Here is a 20297-nt window from a genome sequence, read left to right as displayed (position 1 = left end):
TATGGAAAGAAGTGTGCGTGTAAAGATGGAAGACGTCTTACCTGTGGACCCATCTCTGTAACAAGAGTACATTTACATTTGTGTCATTTAGCAGACACTCTTATCCAGAGCGATTTATGGGAGAAATTAGCATTAAGTGCCTTGCTCAAGGGCACATCGACACATTTTTCACCTAGGGGATTCAAACCACTTTGGTTCCAGGTAGAACCATTTTGGGTTCCATGTAGAACCCCGTTCCACAGAGGGTTCTACCTGGAACCAAAAAGGGTTCTCCTAAGGGGACAGCTGAAGAACCCTTTTGGAACCCTTTTCTCTAACTCTCGAAAGACTGAGTGTCCCTCCTTTTATTTGATCCCGAACTGACCATCTCATATTTTCCAAAAAGTGTGGCCTGCCAGTGACCTATCACCATTCATCACCCAGGGCCATGGAGATAAAGACCTAAGTGTACCAGTGTTTAAATACACACAGCTGCATCTATATCTAGCCTTCTGCTGGCTTATCTGCTCTTTAATAACATTTGATAGAAGAACTCCTGGATCTATCTGCTTGATCCAATTCCTGCCAGGCAAGCCCTGCAGTCTACCAAGTTGGGCTGTCCCCGACTAAAAATCTTGGTTGACTAAGAGTCGTCTGTTCTTTCGACCAACCGATTGGTCGAAGATTTTAAACTTGTATTTTTCCATATATTGACACATCCTATGTGTTTTAATCAAATCAACTATATTCACTGAGCTTATCTGATGCTTTAAGCACACTGTTTGATTAAATAATGAAGACACACAAATTACTAGAGGGAGTCCGACCAGCGATTGATTTGATTGCGCCGTGCCTGGCTCAGACTTGCTGCACTGTGTTACTGTGTGACTAGCACCCTTTGTCTCTCTCTCCTTCCTGCTGCAGCGATGTCACAGAACATCAAAGGGTTTATCGCGCTGTCCGTGTTGCTGACGCTGCAACATAATTACAGATATTTCTGACTGAAAAGTTCTGTTAGGGAATGTTTTTTAGGAAAGACATTCCCTATTCCCTCAACCCTTGCTTTCTTTATGCGACACATGTATGTATCTTATCGGCAGACTCAACAGCCTTGGTTTCTCAAATGACCGCCTCGCCTGGTTCACCAACTACTTCTCAGATAGAGTTCAGTGTGTCAAATCGGTGGGCCTGTTGTCCGGACCTCTGGCAGTCTCTATGGGGGTGCCACAGGGTTCAATTCTTGGGCCGACTATTTTCTCTGTATATACAGTTGAAGTCTGAAGTTTACATACACCTTAGCCAAATAKATTTAATCTCAGTTTTTCACAATTCCTGACATTTAATCCTAGTAAAAATTCTCTGTCTTGGATCAGTTAGGATCACCACTTTATTTTAAGAATGTGAAATGTCAGAATAATAGTAGAGAGAATAATTTATTTCAGCTTTTATTTCTTTTCCCAGTGGGTCAGAAGTTTGCATACACTCAATTAGTATTTGATAGCATTGCCTTTATATTGTTTAACTTGGGTCAAACGTTTCGGGAAGCCTTCCACAAGCTTCCCACAATAAGTTGGGTGAATTTTGGCCCATTCCTCCTGACAGAGCTGGTGTAACTGAGTCAGGTTTCTAGGCCTCCTTGCTCGCACATGCTTTTTTAGTTCTGCCCACAAATTTTCTATAGGATTGAGGTCATTTTGCCACAACTTTGGAAGTATGCTTGGGGTCATTGTCCATTTGGAAGACCCATTTGCGACCAAGCTTTAAGTTCCTGACTGATGTCTTGAGATGTTGCTTCAATATATCCACATAATTTTCCTCCCTCATGATGCCATCTATTTTGTGAAGTGCACCAGTCCCTCCTGCAGCAAATCACCCCCACAACATGAAAAAAATGTGTGCACAACATTTTTAAGAAATAAGCTTTCTGTGCGTATGGAACATTTCTGGGATCTTTTATTTTAGCTCATGGAACATGAACAACACTTTACATGTTGCGTTTATATTTTTGTTCAGTATATATTAGCTAACCTAGTGGGCATCCATGGCGAGTGTCTTCAAGAACCCTTTACTAGTGGCTTTGACATCTTTCAGTGGGTACACACATGGACGCCTTTCAGAACCCCTTTTGACCCCCTTTGTTTTGGTTGTTAAAGTGATTTTCTTTGTTAGTTCCCTTTGTGAGCAACATTTTGTTTTTGTCTTGTGGGAATGTAACACAAGTGAACAGCAAACCTGGTTTAAAAAAACAAGTTTAAGCAACAATGTACAATGTACTGTACTTGTACAATGTACTGAATGTGTAACTGATAGATCAGGCCTGGGCAATTTCAGTCCTCGGGGGCCTGATTGGTGTCACTTTTCCCCTATCCCTGGCAAACACAGCTGATTTAAACTAATTGCGTTCTAAATTGAAGATCATGATTACTTGATTATTGTTGTCAGGTGGGTTAGCTGGGGCAAAAGTGTGACACCAATCAGGCCCCTTGAGGACTGGAGTTGCCCAGGCCTGTGATAGATGCGCGAGTCAGGTCAGAGTAGCTAGCTTGTCTAACTATCTTAGCTGGTATGCCTGTTGACAAGGTTGATAGACTAAAAAAGCAAATAATAACTAAACGTACTGAACAAGATTCACATTCCTTTCAATCTTTCACCCAGATTTTAGAAGAGATGCAGAGAAGTATTTTGTTCTTTAAAGAAATGACCACCAGTCAGGGGGTATACAGACAGCTCAAGAAGTATGCTTAGATGTGCAGAAGAATATACAATTTTGTTTTACATAGAATTACACCATGATTATGGCTCTAGATTGCAGGAAAAAGCTGTTTGAGGTGTTCGAAAAATGCTAATTGCTCCAACTTCCGGACAGGGGGCCTTGCCCCCCCTCTGGACCACCCCCCAGCCATCCTCACATCCCCTGAGATTTTTGGGGTGCATGACGCCCCTGATCACAGATTGTAATTTTACTGTTGAAACTGGAGTGGTGGTGGGTGATTGATTTAACAGTTGTGTTGCGAGCTGCGATCTAAAGATACTCTGGCAGGCAGGGGGACACTTGTTGTGGTGACACAATGGGGCTGCTGTCTGCTGTCTTCACCCAGGAAGCTGCTCCCATCACAACAACACTGCCCATTGTCTGCCTGTGGAACTGACCCCTTGTGAGCCTCTGAGATCATAGAGGAAATTGGAAATGAGGTGAATCGTTGTCACTGAGGGCATGCAACCTGGTGGGGAGTAACCGTACCATCACTGCAGAAAATGTAACACCCGCACATACATTATTACTCTGCAGGTTTATTGTGTTGACCTTTCAGACAGAGATCGTATATAGCATATCATAGTCATCTCCGTTTCCTTACCCTCCCACTCATCCTCTCATCTTTACCTCCATACCTTCAGACCATGGTCAAAACCCGAAACATTTAGAGTTACATAACCAGCTATGTTAGCTTAAGGATGTATCTATACTGAACAAAAATATAGATGCAACATGTTAAGTCTTGGTCCCATGTTTCAAGAGCTGAAATAAAAGATCCCAGGAATGTTCCATATGCACAAAAAGCTTATTTCTCTCAAATTTGGTGCACAAATTTGTTTACATCCCTGTTAGTGAGCATTTCTCCTTTGCCAATATAATCTATCCACTGAACAGGTGTGGCATATCAAGAAGCTGATTATACAGCATTAAACAGGTGCACCTTGTGCTGGGGACAATAAAAGGCCATTCTAAAATGTGCCGTTTTGCCACACAACACAATGCCACAGATGTCTCAAGTTTTAAGGGGGCGTGCAAATGGCATGCTGACTGCAGGAATGTGCACCAGAGCTGTTGCCAAAGAATTTAATGTTAATTTCTCTACCATAAGCTGCCTCCAACGTCGTTTTAGAAAATTTGGCAGTACGCCCAACCGGCCTCACACATTTGGTTCCTTGGAAGTTGTGCAAACGTATATTTTTGGTTTCACGTTGGTTGTGGGAAAGAAGCCATACGTTTCCTGACCCGTAAAACAGAGCGTTTTTTAAACATTCTGAGAACGGAAGGGAATATTTAGCCTGTTCTTGGAACATTTATTTTTAGGTTGCAGGGAGCTTCTGATGATGCTTTAATCTGTTTCCTGGAAGGTTTTCCTGGAAGGTTTTATTAACGCTCTGAGAATGGAAATTATAGGTTATTTGGAGTTTTTAATAACTTCCTTAAAACTTTCACTGAATGTTTCAATACATTTTTTAATTACATCGTTAGCTTGTTTTGGGTACACTTTTTAAAGCACAGATGGAAATGTATTTCCTTAAGCATGCCAACACAATTATTATTGTGAGATTTGAACTAATGGTCTTCATCCATTGAATTAGTCCACTGCGCCGCAAGGCAGGAGCTAGCATGCCATGTTTTTTTTACACATACAAAGCTGTTTATTTTAGCTTATTCAGACAGACCCCATTTCAAAGGAGACAAGCACTCATGAGATCAAGTGTGGCCAACACACCTGCACACACTTAACAAGATGGAGGATAGAGAGTTTTGTTGATGCTGAGTGTCACACCCTGATCTGTTTCACCTGTCTTTGTGCTTGTCTCCACCCCCCCTCCAGGTGTCGCCCATCTTCCTCTTTATCCCCATTGTATTTATACCTGTGTTCTCTGTTTGTCTGTTACCAGTTTGTCTTGTTAGGTTTGAGCAGTCTTGTCTGAGCAGTCTGTCTGTGTCCTGCACCTACCTGTCCTGAGCCTGCCTGCTGTTCTGTACCTTATTGATTCTGCCCTGGATTACGGACCTTTGACCTGTCTTTTGCCTGCCCCGTTTGGGTCAATACACATCTGTGACTCTAGCTGTCTGCACCTGGGTCTTATCCTGAGTTCTGATACTGAGAACAGAATGTATATGTTTTTAAATAACATTCTTAGACGTTACAAAAGTTTTCTTGTGGTTTTTATGGAAAGTTTTAATTAACGTTCTCGGAACAATTTGAGAACATGACTAAATAGAACCATGATGAAACCTGTAGGAAATGTTATGCTGAAGTACTGAAATTCCAACATGGTATGTGCTACTTGGGTAGGTTATGTGTGGCTGGTGTAGTTTGTGTACATAGCCTAGGCATGGGAGGAAAGTGTCTGTGTGACAACATTACGTGTGTCACACCCTGGCCATAGAGGTTTTTATTKTCTATTTTGGTTAGGCCAGGGTGTGACTAGGGTGGGCATTCTAGTTTCTATGTTTTCTGTTTCTATGTTTTGGCCGGGTATGGTTCTCAATCAGGGACAGCTGTCTATTGTTGTCTCTGATTGGGAATCATACTTAGGCAGCCTGTTTTGCCACCTTAGTTGTGGGTAGTTGTCTGTGTTAGTGGCCTGTATAGCCCTAGTCAGCTTCACGTTCGTTTTGTTGATGTTTCTTGTTTTTGTTGGCGACATTCAAAATAAAAAGAAATGTACGCTCACCACGCTGCACCTTGGCCCGGTCATTTCCACCCTGAAGACGATCGTGACAACGTGGGACCTGAACAGAGGGTTTAGTTGAACCACCTCCGTTCTCAGCTCTGAGAAGCTGGCAGGCCTTGTAACATCACTGAGTGGAACACCATGAGCAAACAGTGTAATGATGATGTGACATTGGCTCAAACACACAAACTTTGACCCCATGCTTTGGACCTATTTGCATTACTTGGTATTGTAGTTGCCCAAAAAGCATAGTGTCATGGCTTGAGTTGATTCAGAATAATTTATACCATAAGCAAGTGTGTGAAACAGGTCAGATCTTGGATGTTGAAGTGAAAGTTTTACTGTGTAAATAAATGAGTCACCACAAATCAAATCAAATAAATCAAATGTTATTGGTCACATACACATGGTTAGCAGATGATATTGCGAGGGTAGCGAAATGCACACAGTCATTAGCAGAGAGAGAGACTAGCCGTTGAAGTTTATTGTTGGATGTTTTTTTTWAACTAAATGCCTATTTAGACATATACAGGTGTCCCCACGTGTGGCCGTATCCTATAGATACACAACAAGACAGATAGGGGAGTAATTGTGGGATCTGTGTCAATGAAATGCCTTCTCTCTCTGCTCTAGATACCTGAGGGAGCAGACTGAGAGGACCACACACAGTGTATCATAACTGCTGCTTAGAGCATGGAGCCAGACCAATCAGAGATGAGCATCTTGGGACACTCGCCCAATMGGAAAGGTCACGACCTAGAAGATGACGCGTATGTGCCCATGAAGACCATGGCAGAGGAATTAGACACGTGAGTTTCCTTCTCCTGTCCTTTCTTATCTCCACCCCGCTCTTACACCTACCTCAATTATTGTTGTTAGACTATTGAATTGTTCAACAACCACCACAACTATAAAACATCTCTCTCCGATGAGCAGCTGAGAAGGCCCATACACTCAGCTCAAAACAATGACTTTAGTCACAGATTACACCTAATTGGTGCAGCAGGTTATAGCGGTTAGAGCATTGGGACAGTTTTACAAAGTTTGCTGGATCGAATACCTGAGCCGAAAAGATGAAAACCTCTCAATGTGTGCTTGAGCAAGTCACTTAACCCTAATTTGCTCCAGTGGCACCAACCTACTTTGGGTTGTCCCTGTAAAACAACACATCTCACTGCATCTATCTGGTGTTTATTTAAAAAATCTTGTTGCCTCTACTGCATACCACAGAAACATTACATTGTATATTCTATTCCAATTGTTTTTGAAGGGATGCTTTGATCTTACTGTCATATAAGAGTGGTGATATTTATTTTGCAAACTGCATGCAGTGTTTTGCCCAGCCCTCGTTATTCCAGTACCTTAGACTGGAGAGAGTAATGGCTTTGTCCTGTGTTGTGTTACAGTTTGTGAATGTACCATGTGTTGCTGTCATCTATCTACCTGTGTGGAAACCAAAACCCAATAAACAGCCTGTAAATGTCACCGGTCAATACAATATATTCATCCACATTATTCCAAACACTGGTAATTAACCAGAAAATACAGAGACACTGTCTGTATCCCAAATGACACCCTGTTATCTACATAGTGCGGTACTTTCCCTATAGTCCCTGGTCAAAAGTAGTGCACTATAAAGGGAATATGATGCCATTTGGGATGTAGAGGTCTTATACAAGGACCTCATAAAACTCTGTTTCAATTTCCGCCATTGCAAATTGTGTTTGCTTGTCCTGTCCTCCTTGTGCTAAGTGRATGACATCAGTAATGAGTTTGAAGTGTTTATAGAGCGTGAATGACGTCTGATTTCCTGAGTGGTGTTTGTGTTTCTAAGTGCATGTTTGCCTTGTTTTTGTCCTTCCTTCGCCCCGTGGATGCTCTGTTTCCAACACAGAAATGGAACTCAAATCGTCAGGTAGGTTTCTACTTTCTACACACAGTCACACCGACAAGCTCTACCTAGTAGGCCTACTGACTATGTCAAATCATTACTCACAAACAATCCTTTAAGTGAAGCATTTTTAACACTGTTTTAACAATTAACTCCCTCCTGTCTGTGTAGCTTGTGTCCCCATTTTAAGCTGCAGGTTTTGGAGACTTTCGATTGTAACAACGTTTTTGTTTCATCCAGGTTTGATGATCCTGATGCCATCCTGGAGAATGAGGAGTTTCTGCCCAACGGAGATGGGAGGAAGCCCATGCGCTTCACAGATGTGAGTGTAGCTGACTTTATTACCTCCACATGTACCACAACTCAAACATCACTCCCTGGCTTTGTCCCAAGTGGGTACCCTATTCCCTATGTAGTGCACTACTTTTGACCATAGGGGTCTGTTCAAAAGAAGTGTACTATATAGGGAATAGGGTGCCACTTGGGATGCACACACTATGTGATTGGAATCTGATGACACATTCTGCCTGTCACATTGCACTTGACAAGAGCATGAGTTTCTAAATGTAAGAACAGCAGCCATTTTCTGCTTTACCTCAGTATTGAATGAACTGAATCTGAGATTGTTGTATTTGTTTTGATCAGTTTGAGGGAAAGACGTCTTTCGGCATGTCTGTGTTCAACCTGGGGAATGCTATCATGGGCAGTGGAATTCTGGGACTGGCTTATGCCATGGCCAACACTGGCATCCTCCTCTTCCTGTAAGTCAAACTGTCAGCGATACAGCACTGTACTGTGAGTCGCTCTGAATAAGAGTGTCTGTTAAACAGTGGAGGCTGTTAGTAGGAGCTAAAGGAGGAACGGCTCATTGTAATGGTTGGAATGGAAGAAATGGAACGGTATCAAACACATCAAACATATATAAACCACATGTTTGGCTCCGTTCCATTCATTTCATTCCATCCATTATAATGTGCCCGTCCTCCTATTGCTCCTCCCACCAGCCTCCACTGCTGTTAAATGACCAAAATGTAATGTAAATGTAATCTAAATGTAATGTCTAGTCCTGCCCCTTGCTTCTTAACTGTCTCCTAGTCTCTCCTTTCCCCAGGTGGCTTAGTGTTTCTTCATTCTTCATCTCATAAAACCCTGAAACCGCAAAACTATACACTTGCATAGCACTGACTTTCAAGTCAGTGACACACTGAGCACCGACACAGTAGGAGTCACACATTAGCCATTGGTCTGTTGCTAGTCGCACTGCCTCTGCCAGCTTGTTGTGGTGTGATATCCCTTTGCCTAAGCTTAGAGCCTGTGGAGAACGTGCTCCCCAGTCCCAGTGATAGCCTTTAGGCTGCACATAGAGACCACACAGTGGAAAGGGCTGGAGTGGGAGTTGACAATAGCCACGATCTTCGCTTGCAGGAGGGAGCTGGCACGATCAGAAATGCTCTCTGCCCAGAGGCCCAGCTTGCCTGCTTCAAAAGGGATGCTGGGCCAGGATGGGGTGAGAAGGGGCCAGGGTGGAGCTGGGGGGTCTGTGGTGAGGTGGTCCACACTATCCTCTCCCTTCCATCCTCCCCCATTGCGCCAACCCTTGTTCCCGCCCCTGTGAACACAAACAGGCCCTAGAAAGGCTACAGCCCAGAATAGCCCCGCCTTCCAGTCCCCACTCCCCCCCTCCATTTCATGTGACGCTGTGTTGGTTTSTTTAGCTGCAGGGAGCAGGACTTCAGTCACAACTCTGCATGGGAACACAACCTATTCTATGGATTCTAAAGAGTTTCTCCTCTAAAGATGGAGTCAACAGCAGAACTCTTCCTTAGAGCTCACGGTCACCTGACACATCATCACCATCACCATGGTGATTGTTATCATCTTTGTTGCGAATTTTGTCCCAATGCTCATGCTGAACTTATGCTTTTCCACAAAGACTAATGTCAACAAGGTCACCTTTGAGAAACTTCCACAAAGACTAATGTCAACAAGGTCACCTTTGAGAAACTTCCACAAAGACTAATGTCAAACAAGGTCACCTTTGAGAAACTTTGGTGAATGAAGAAACCCTTTGACCTGAAAATAAATGTTACCAAGTAACTAAGCTGTCTTCATGAAGGCTTTCTGCTTTATGAACCTACTAGGAATTGTTTTAGTAAGTTTGCGGCAAAGAAAAACCTATTGTTTAAGTCTCTAATGCAGCTTTTATGAAAGAAATCCCATTAAGAGGCATTTCTCTGGCTTTGTGACTTCAGGTTATTGTTCAACAGCTTCAGATAGATGTATTTGTTAGAAGCAGGAATRAATTCACATGGATTTGTTTGTCTGTGTATTCTGACCCAAGGATGTTTCTTCCCATCTAAGTATAGTATTACCGACTTTGGACTCTTAGGCATGTCTTCTGGTAAAAGTAAGTCTCGATTCCTGTAGCAAACAAAATGTGATTACATTTCAAGTCATTGTTCCAAGTCCTTTTATATTGAACAACTATATTGTAGATTTGTGGCATTGTTGGTGTGACCGACGCAGAGCCTTCTTTGTGTCTCAATGGTAACGTACTGTAACTCAAGATAGAAAACCCCCATTTCTCAGGAGAACTAGGAGACCCAAATATAAGTTATCTGCCTCATCAGCACATGGGAGCCGTTTCAGGGCCCCCCCCCACGTCCCCTGGGAATGCCATACACCTTAGCAGTCCTCAGGGGACGTGGGGGGGAGCCCTGAAACCGGTCCCATTCGCCTTGCAGGAGTGATATGTCATGATGTTCCATGATGCATCACTTAGCGTTTCCATGATGCCTTACTCAAGTTTTGAGTTTTAGTTGTATGTACAGGATACACATGGTATACACCGTCCAATGAAATGCTTACTTGCAGGTTCTTTCTCGACAATGCAACAAGAATATGAAATAAAATATAAGAATAAGAACATAAATGAAATGGCTCAGTAAAATATAATAAACATTTTAGCATAAGTATAATAGAGGATGGCACAATTTATAGTCCAGCATTTATACGTGTTTTGGGGGATGGGGGGGCACGTCCAGCATCACTCAGCGTTTCCATGGTGTCTTACTCAGCATCACTCAGCATTTCCATGATTTCTTACTCAGCATCACTCAGCATTTACATAATCTCTTACTCAGCATCACTCAGCATTTACATAATCTCTTTACTGCAGTAAATCACTCGGCATTTTACCTAATCTCATACTCAGCCCTCACTCAGCAATTTCCATGATTTCTTACTCAGCATCACTCAGCTTTTCCATTATTTATTTCTCAGCATCACTCAGCATTTCCATGATTTCTTAGTGTCACTCAGCGTTTCCATGATTTCTTACTCAGCATCACTCAGCATTTACATAATCTCTTAATCAACATCACTCAGCGTTTCCATGATTTCTTACTCAGCATCACTCAGAATTTCCATGATTTCTTTGTCAGCATCACTCAGAATTTCCATGATTTCTTTGTCAACATCACTCAGAATTTCCATGATTTCTTTGTCAACATCACTCAGAATTTCCATGATTTCTTACTCAGCATCACTCAGCGTTTCCCATAGCAGTAACAACAGAGTGGGAATAATGGTCCTATAACAGGACATTTATACCTGAGACCTGAGAACTGAGACTTCCTGGACAAGGAACCAAAGCAACCATTGAGCAGCTCCTACTCGATGCCGTGGTCTCATTCACCGGCTGTCGGGACTCCAGGAGGAATGGCCACATAGGCCTACATACCCAAGGCCCTGCTCTTTAGAGTGGTCAGTGMAATGTCAGGGCTTAACCTCTGTGCCCACGCTGACTGTGGCCAGATGCTAGGATCCTCACCTCTGCTGTGATCAGTAGTCAAGGGGCCTCCATCTGGCTGTAGGGGCCAGACTCTGAGGTCTGGGAAAGGTGATGGCATCGAGAGTGCCCTCTGACCATCTAGGAATGCTGATCGAAGGGGTCAGTGTTCTGTAGGCGGACTGCGACTCCGCTCTGCGCTCCCTTTGGCACATGGGCATAAGCTCTGTGCTCCCTTTGGCACAGGGGCATAAGCTCTGCGCTCCCTTTGGCACAGGGGCATAAGCTCTGCGCTCCCTTTGGCACGGGGCATAAGCTCTGCGCTCCCTTTGGCACAGGGGATAAGTCCTGCGCTCCCTTTGGCACAGGGGCATAAGCTCTGCGCTCCTTTGGCACGGGGCATAAGTCTGTGCTCCTTGGCACGGGCTAAGCTCTGTGCTCCTTTGGCACGGGGCATAAGCTCTGCGCTCCCTTTGGCACAGGGGCATAAGCTCTGCGCTCCCTTTGGCACAGGGGCATAGCTTGCGCTCCCTTTGCCACAGGGGCATAAGTCTTGGCGCTCCTTTGGCACAGGGCATAAGCTCTGCGCTCCCTTTGGCACAGGGGCATAAGCTCTGCGCTCCCTTTGGCACAGGGCATAAGCTCTGCGCTCCCTTTGGCACAGGGGCATAGGGAAGAGCAGTTGTGGGAAACACTGTTTCTCAGAGTATTACAATAGACCAGGATGGCTGGAAGCAGACTTACGTCCTTTATTAAACCCCCCCACATCTAGCTCCTAAGTTCTTACCCCCAACATTCTCAGACTGTTGGCAACATCATACAGCATAAGCTTTTTCATGACATTGAGAGTCTGCTGAGAAAGCGCTTGCCTTTATTAACTGTCTGTACTTGATCCTTTAGATCACATGGCTACAGTTGGACATTACAGTTGGCGGTTAGCCGGCCAAAGTTGGCTTTGTTCTAGCTGTACTTTTTCACTGTTCATCCTAGTAATCCCATCATGATACAATTCATGTATTTCAGTAAAACCTTTAAATGTTTATTTTTGGAATTATACCCAGATAGTTGTAATCTCAAACTGTAATTTATTTTGTTCTATTGGCTCCTAGTCAAGCCACTAAGTGCAGGGCTTGTCGTAGAAATGTGTGTGTTCGTGCTATTATTACATGTTGTCAGAAAGGAGTTCACTTCCACAGTCAATAATGAGCTTGCTCAACGAAAGACCTTTCACTGCATTGAAATGAGGCGTTGATGTGTTTTATCATCTACTCTTTCACTCTCTCCTCCCAGGTTTCTTCTGACTGCTGTGGCGGCTCTGTCCTCCTACTCCATTCACCTGCTGCTCAAATCCTCTGGCATTGTGGGTAAGCTGACCCTCGTCTTCAGTGGACCTAATGCTTGAATGGTGCACGTGTAGCTATGTGTACTGTAGTTATACATGCACATCATAGTTTGATCCAGTGGCAACACTCCAAGAAGTAGGGGTGTGTGACACTATTGCTGAACCATTGAGAGGAGATGATGGTACTACATATGTTGGGCTGCTGCAGTGTCCAGTCACAGGGACAGGGCCAAATGGAGAAAAAGTGATGGCTGGCATAATTACCCTTTTAGCATTCGCATGTCTTGATTGCAGCTTGTATAGATTAGCTTGGGGAAGTAATGTGCTATTACAATGTAATGGATCCCCAATGGCCCAGCATTAAGGATGTTGACAAATCCTTACATATTGTTGTGTGTTCATATTCCGGTATAGGGGCCTAGTATGGAAATAGAGGCCTGGCATGGAAATAGAGGCCTGGTATATTAACTTCTGTAGATAAACCTGTAGATTCTACACTGACTATATAACTAAGTGTTGTTTGATTTACTACCTGGGTGTCCCCRTGTAAAGCTGTGTAATGATGATGTTGCACAACCCTCTTCCTCTTCCAGGGATCCGAGCTTATGAACAACTAGGCTATAGAGCCTTTGGCACCACAGGCAAGATGGCCGCCGGTATCGCCATCACACTACAGAACATCGGAGGTGAGAGGACACTGTGGTCACTGGTCTAGTTTATCTCAACAATACACATCTGTGTGTATTTGTAGTGGTTATAGTGTTATGATGAATCACAAAGCTCAGCAGTAGACAGGCAGGCAGACTGTTTGGTCTTCCTGTTCACTTGGAGTTCATGGCTTCACATTAGCCCCCCCATCCCATTCTCCATATTTATATAGTACTACTAATACATCTCTCTCTCTCTCTCTCTCTCTCTCTCTCTCTCTCTCTCTCTCTCTCTCTCTCTCTCTCTCTCTCTCTCTCTCTCTCTCTCTCTCTCTCTCTCTCTCTCTCTCTCTCTCTCTCTCTCTCTCTCTCTCTCTCTCTCTCTCTCTCTCTCTCTCTCTCTCTCTCTCTCTCTCTCTCTCTCTCTCTCTCTCTCTCTCTTTCTCTTTCTCTCTCTCTGTGTGTGTGTATATATGATATGGCAGCGTATTAAGGAGCTAAGGCCAGCTGTCCAGTTAGCTAACAGCTGCTGCCTTGGTTACGTGGTGGTGTGTTGGCTGCCTGCGTGGTCTGATCCCTAGCTTTGACTGAGGCACAGGCAGCACCAGCCAGTAGCCATGTTACCATTGTGTTTCTTACTGTAGCAGTGAAGTGTCTCCTAGTACCACACAGAGAACACATAACACAAAGTACTGTCTGAGAATCATGAATCAGGTTGTTTTAGYTCAAGGCGAGGAATTACACATGGAGAGTAAGAATAGAATAGGAACAGTTTGATCAAATTCAGAATGTAGACATTAATTACATGGACAATGCATGGTCACTTATTCAGTTGGATGTGAGGGCACATGAGGGAATAACCACTTAATAACACATGGGCGGTGCACAATTGGCCCAGCGTCGTCTGGGTTTGGCCGGTGTAGGCCGTCATTGTAAATAAGAATTTGTTCTTAACTGACTTGCCTAGTTAAATAGAAGTTAAATAAAATAAAAATGTGATGAAATGAGGACACATTATGAAGATGAGGATATGTTATGAAATGGGGGGAAACTTTCATTTGCTTTGAGAACTGGTGAATAGCTTTTTATGTTTGTAAATCGTTTTAATAATTCATGCCTTTAGAAAATCTCTTTCCACACTGTGCAGTTTGTTCTATTCTAGACTTTCTTCAGTCTGTGTTCTTTTCTAGACGTCTGTAAGTCTGTCTTTCCCCAGGTGAATGTTCTATGTGTTGACTGAGTGAGTCACCCATATCTGAAGGTGTTAGCTACATGTCTCGATTAAATGTCACTGACTGTGTCACTCATAGTTWCTGTCGGTCTCTACTCCTCACAGCCATGTCCAGCTACCTGTACATCGTCAAGTCTGAGTTCCCATTGGTCATCCAGGCCTTCAGTAGGGCAGACCCCACGGCTGAGTGAGTACTCTTATTGGTCTGTCCACTAGATCTAACATGTCTCTACATTCCAMGCCCACAGTAGGCAAATGTTGCACATATAAAATGCAAGAGTAGAGTGGATGTGATTCCTTATTTTGCATGTAAGTGAGACATGTTTGTTCTATAAAGTATATCAGAATTTTCCACAACGTTGTGCCCTGCTAAACTCCCAGATGAAGGCCCTTTCTGCCTGTGGAGCTGTAGCTGGTAGCTTTGCATGGACCCTGGTTCACCTGGCATTGCCTCGTATTCCAGGTGAGAGGTGGGGCAGGGGTGGGAGCTTGCTGTCTGCTAGACAGAACAGAGAGGACTGTCAGGAATGGCTAGCATACGTCTCTTCGCCCGCCCATAGGTTGCGGTGACAACGCCTCCAAACAGAAGTGTTGTGGTGGTGATGCGGGGAGTGGTGTGTTGGGCGCCCCTACGGTCCCTGGCTGTCTGAAGTGGTTTCCTGCACTGCTTCTCCCTCTGGCTGGATCTAAAAACAAACCCTGGACTGGACACAACAGGGAYTGCTGAGAGCTGAGCCCTGTCCTGCTCTACCTAGCCAGTCAGCCAGCCAGCCAGGCTGCTTTAGGAAACATCACAGCTCCCTTCTCTATTAGCCTGGCCAAAGGGCTCAGCCCTGCATCAAAGCACACTGGCTGTAGTTGACACGGGGGAGTTGKATACATGAAAGAAATGTACAGTAGTGCTGCCAGAAGAGCAGTGAAAATGACTCATATTTATCTCAATGGTGTTGGCATCCTGACAAAGGGAGGTGAGATGAGACGGCTTCTCCATCCGTCCTCTGTGCTCTGGCTTAGAGCCCTCTGTTATCCAGCTAGTCTGATGCTCAGACCATGTGTCTCAGTGGGTTTCTGTGTGTCCTGTAGCTAAGTGGTTGCAGTGTGTTGAACTGTTGTTATGGGTGTGTGTTTCATTTCTGGGAGAGTGCAGGTATTCCTCCATAGGGATATTAGAGTTCTCTGAAGGCCTGTCATCACCCTTTGTTGTTGATGAGGAGAGGTGTGACAGGATCAGATTGTGACTTGTGTGTGTGTGTGTGTGTGTGTGTGTGTGTGTGTGTGTGTGTGTGTGTGTGTTGTGTGTGTGTGTGTGTGTGTGTTGGTGTGTGTGTGTGTGTGTGTGTGTGTGTGTGTGTGTGTGTGTGTGTGTGTGTGTGTGTGTGTGTGTGTGTGTGTGTGTGTGTGTGTGTGTGTGTGTTATTGGGGGAAGGATTAAGCACATATCAAGCAAACACACATACACACAGTACAGCCACAACAGTAGGCACACTAACAGTACGCACACAAACAGTATAGCAACACGCAACAGTATGCCACACGCACAGGCATGCATCAGCACAACAGCATGCACACACCCATACTTCTTTAGCTCCCTCTATACATAATGGGTCAGTACATCATATTTCTCTGGTTTCAGGTGCTTTTACATTTGTGGCGTCAGGGTTTGTTTATGGCCCAAGGTTCTTTGAATAGAAATGGGTTTACAGTGAGATTCATACAGTGTGTCTGACTGAATAAGTGCCTGTCACTTCACTCTCACACAGAATAGTAGAGGCTACATGAAGGAAAAGGATAGTAGAGGCTTACACATGAAGGAAGAGGATAAGTAGAGGGCTACATATGAAGGAAGAGGATAGTAGAGGCTACATATGGAAGGAAGAGGAATAGTAGAGGGCTACATATTGAAGGAAGAGGATAGTAGAGGCTACATTATGAAGGAAGAGGATAGTAGAGGGCTACATATGAAGGAAGAGGATAGTAGAGGGCTACATATGAAGGAAGAAGGATAGTAGAGGCTACATATGAAGGAAGAGGAATAGTAGAGGGCTAATATGAAGGAAGAGGATAGTAGAGGGCTACATATGAAGGAAGAGGATAGTAGAGGGCATACATAGTGAAGTGAAAGAGGATAGTAGAGGGCTACATATGAAGGGAGGATAGTAGAGGCTACATTGAAGGAAGAAGGAAGTAGAGGGCTACATATGAGGAAGAGGATAGTAGAGGGCTTACATGAAGGGAGAGAGGATAAGTAGAGGGCTCACATGTGAAGGAAGAGGATAGTAGAGGGCTACATATGAAGGAGAGGATAGTAGAGGCTACATTGAAGGAAGAAGGATGTAGAGGGCTACAATACATGAAGGAAGAGGAATAGTAGAGGGCTACATATGAAGAGGAAGAGGATAGTAAGAGGGCTACAATGAAGGAAGAGGATAGTAAGAGGCTACACATGAAAGGAAGAGGATAGCAGAGGGCTACATATGAGAGGAGAGGATAGTAGAGGGCTACATGAATGGAAGAAGAGTAGTAAGAGGGCTACATATGAAGGAAGGGATAGTAGAGGGCTACATATGAAGGAAGAGGATTAAGTAGAAGTGGCTACATGAAGGAAGAGGTATAGAAGAGGCTATACATATATGAAGGAAGAGGATAGTAGAGGGCTACAATATGAAGGAAGAGGATGTAGAGGCTACATATGAAGGAAGGATAGTAGAAGGGCTACATGAAGGAAGAGGATAGAGAGGCTACATATGAAGGAAGAGGATAGTAACGGGGCTACATATGAAGGAAGAGATAGTAGAGGGCTACATATGAAGGAAGAGGATAGTAGAGGCTACATGAAGGAAAGAGGATAGTAGAGGCGCTACATTATGAAGGAAGAGGATAGTAGAGGGCTACATATGAGGAAGAGATAGAGAGGGCTACATATGAGGAGGAGGATAGTAGAGGGCTCATATGAAGGAAGAGGATAGTAGAGGGCTACATATGAAGGAAGAGGATAGTAGAGGGCTACATATGAAGGAAGAGGATAGATAGAAGGGACATATGAAAGGAAGAGGAATAGTAGAGGCTACATATGAAGGAAGAGGATAGTAGAGGGTACATATGAAGAAGAGGATAGTAAGGGGGCTACATATGAAGGAAGAGGATAGTAAGAGGGCTACATATGAAGGAAGAGGGATAGTAGAGGGCTACCATATGAAGGAAGAGATAGTAGAGGGCTACTTATGAAAAGGAAGAGGATAGTGGAGGGCTACATATGTGAAGGAAGAGGATAGTAGAGGCTACATTGTAGAGGAAGAGGATAGTGAGGCCTACATATGAAGGAAGAGGATAGTAGAGGCTACATATGAAAGGAAGAGGATTAGTAGAGGGCTACATATGAAGGAAGAGGATAGTAGAGGGCTACATATGAAGGAAGAGGATAGTAAGGGCTAATTGAAGAAGAGGATAGTAGAAGGCTATATATGAAGGAAGAGGATAGTACGAGGCTACATATGAAGAAGAGGATAGTAGAGGGCTAAATAGTGAAGGAAGAGGGATAGTAGAGGGCTACATATGAAGGAAGAGGATAGTAAGAGGGCTACATATGAAGGAAGAGGAATAGTAAGAGGGCCTACATATGAAGGAAGAGGATAGTAGAGGGCTTACATATGAAGGAAGAGGATAGTAGAGGCTACATATGAAGGAAGAGGATAAGTAGAGGCTACATATGAAGGAGAGGATAGTAGAGGGCTACTATAGAAGAAGAGGATAGTAGAGGGCTACATAATGAAGGAAGAGGATAGTAGAGGGCTAATATGAGGAAGAGGATAGTAGAGGGCTACATATGAAGGAAGAGGATAGAGAAGGGCTACATATGAAGGAAAAGAGGATAGTAGAGGGCTACATATGAAGGAAGAGGATAGTAGAGGCTACATATGAAGGAAGAGGATAGTAGAGGCTACATATGAAGAGAGGATAGTAGGGCTACATGAAGCAAGAGGATAGTAGAGGGCTACATATGAGAGAGGATAGTAGAGGGCTACAATATGAAGGAAAGAGGATAGTAGAGGCTACATTAAGGAGAGAGGATAGTGGGCTACATATGAAGGAAGAGGATAGTAGAGGCTACATATGAAGGAAGAAGGATAGTAGAGGGCTACATATGAAAGGAGAGGATAGTAGATAAGGCTACATATGAAGGAAGAGATAGTAGAGGCTACATATGAAGGAAGAAGGATAGTAGAGGGCTACATAATAAGGAAGAGGATAGTAAGAGGGCTACATATGAAGGAAGAGGGTAGTAGAGGCTACATATGAAGGAAGAGGATAGTAGAGGGCTACATATGAAGGAAGAGGATAGTAGAGGGCTACATTGAAGGAGAGGATAGTAGGGCTACATATGAAGGAAGAGGATAGTAGAGGGCTACATGAAGGAAGAGGATAGTAGAGGGCTACATGTGAAGGAAGAGGATAGTAGAGGGGCTACATGAAGGAAGAGGAAAGTAGAGGGGCTACATATGAAGGAAGAGGATAGTAGAGGCTACATATGAAGGGAAGAGGATAGTAGAAGGCTACACATGAAGGAAGAGGATAGTAGAGGGCTACACATGAAGGGAAGAAATAGTAGAGGCTACATGAAGGAAGATAGTAGAGGGCTACATATGAGGGACAGAAGGATAAGTAGAGGCTACATATGAAGGAAGAGGATAGAGGGCTACAATGAAGGAGAGGATAGTAGAGGCTATTTGAAGGAAGAGGATGGTATAAGAGGTACTCATAATGAAGGAAGAGGGATAGTAAGAGGCTACATAATGAACAGGAAGAGGAGTAGTAGAGGGCTACATGAAGGAAGAGGATATAGAAGAGGAAGCTACAGAGGACTAAGATAGAACGGAAGAGGATAGTAGAGGGCTACATATGAAGGAAGAGGATAGTAGAGGGCTACATATGAAGGAAGAGGGTAGTAGAAGGGCTACATAATGAAGGAAGTAGTGAATAGAAGAGGGCTACATATGAAGGAAGAGGATAGTAGAGGGCTACATATGTAAGAGAAGATGATAGGTAGAGGGCTACATATGAAGGAAGAAGGATATGTAGAATGGGCTATCATATGAAGGAAGAGGATAGTAGAGGGTCTACATATGAAGGAAGAGGATACGCTCAGAGGTGCTACATATGAAGGAGAGGATAGTAAGAGGCTACAATGAAGGAAGGATAGTAGAGGCTACAATATGAAGGAGAGGATTAGTAGAGGTCTACATATGGAAGGAAGAAGGATAGTAGAGGGCTACAATGAAGGAGAGGAATAGTAGAGGGCTACATATGAAGGAAGAGGATTAGTAGAGGCTACATAGTGAAGGAAGAGGATAGTAGAGGGCTACATATGAAGGAAGAGGATAGTGAGGGCTACATATGAGGAAGAGGATAGTAGAGGGCTACATTGAAGGAAGAGGATAAGTAGAGGCTAACATATGAAGGAAGGGATAGTAGAGGCTACATATGAAGGAAGAGGATAGTAGAGGACTACATATGAAGGAAGAGGATAGTAGAGGGCTACATTATGAGGAAGAGGATAGTAGAGGGCTACATTGGAGAGGGATAGTAAGATGGGCTACATTGAAGGAGTGAGTATAGTAGAGGCTACATATGAAGGAAGGATATGTAAGAGGGTCTACATATGAAAGGCAAGAGGATAGTAGAGGCTACATTATGAGGAAGAGAGAGAGATGGGCTACATGAAGGAAAGAGGCAATAGTAAGAGGGCTACATATTGAAGGAAGAGGATAGTAAGGGCTACTATGAAAAGGAAGAGGATAGTAGAGGGCTACATATGAAGGAAGAAGATAGTAGAGGTACATATGAAGGAAGAGGATAGTAGAGGCTATATTGAAGGAAGGGAATGAGATGGGCTACATGTGAAGGAGAGGATGTAGAGGGCTACATATGAAGAGAGATAAGTAGAGGCTACATATGAAGGAAGAGGATAGTAGAGGGCTACA

General features: G+C 43.8%; 1 protein-coding gene and 1 pseudogene across 2 annotated transcripts in view; one reads left to right on the top strand and one right to left on the bottom strand.

Moving 5' to 3' along the window:
- The window catches only part of slc38a3a (solute carrier family 38 member 3a), a 28832-nt gene extending 14233 nt beyond the window's left edge, over positions 1 to 14599 (top strand). The window contains exons 2-8 of one of the 2 annotated variants that reach the window (XM_023996940.2): positions 6052 to 6227; positions 7313 to 7333; positions 7550 to 7631; positions 7955 to 8070; positions 12390 to 12463; positions 13035 to 13127; positions 14425 to 14599. In XM_023996940.2, the coding sequence (XP_023852708.2) occupies positions 6112 to 6227; positions 7313 to 7333; positions 7550 to 7631; positions 7955 to 8070; positions 12390 to 12463; positions 13035 to 13127; positions 14425 to 14510 (588 nt within the window). In that variant the 5' untranslated portion in view covers positions 6052 to 6111 and the 3' untranslated portion in view covers positions 14511 to 14599. The remainder of the gene's footprint in view (positions 1 to 6051; positions 6228 to 7312; positions 7334 to 7549; positions 7632 to 7954; positions 8071 to 12389; positions 12464 to 13034; positions 13128 to 14424) is intronic. The other variant, XM_023996947.2, reaches the window with a different exon arrangement.
- Positions 14600 to 14756: 157 nt separating this feature from the next.
- The window catches only part of LOC139027583 (V-set and immunoglobulin domain-containing protein 10-like 2), a 123250-nt pseudogene continuing 117709 nt past the window's right edge, over positions 14757 to 20297 (bottom strand).

The sequence above is a fragment of the Salvelinus sp. IW2-2015 genome, linkage group LG1 (assembly GCF_002910315.2).
Source record: "Salvelinus sp. IW2-2015 linkage group LG1, ASM291031v2, whole genome shotgun sequence".
Lineage (NCBI taxonomy): Eukaryota > Metazoa > Chordata > Actinopteri > Salmoniformes > Salmonidae > Salvelinus > Salvelinus sp. IW2-2015.
This window is presented reverse-complemented; position numbering and strand designations above follow the sequence as displayed.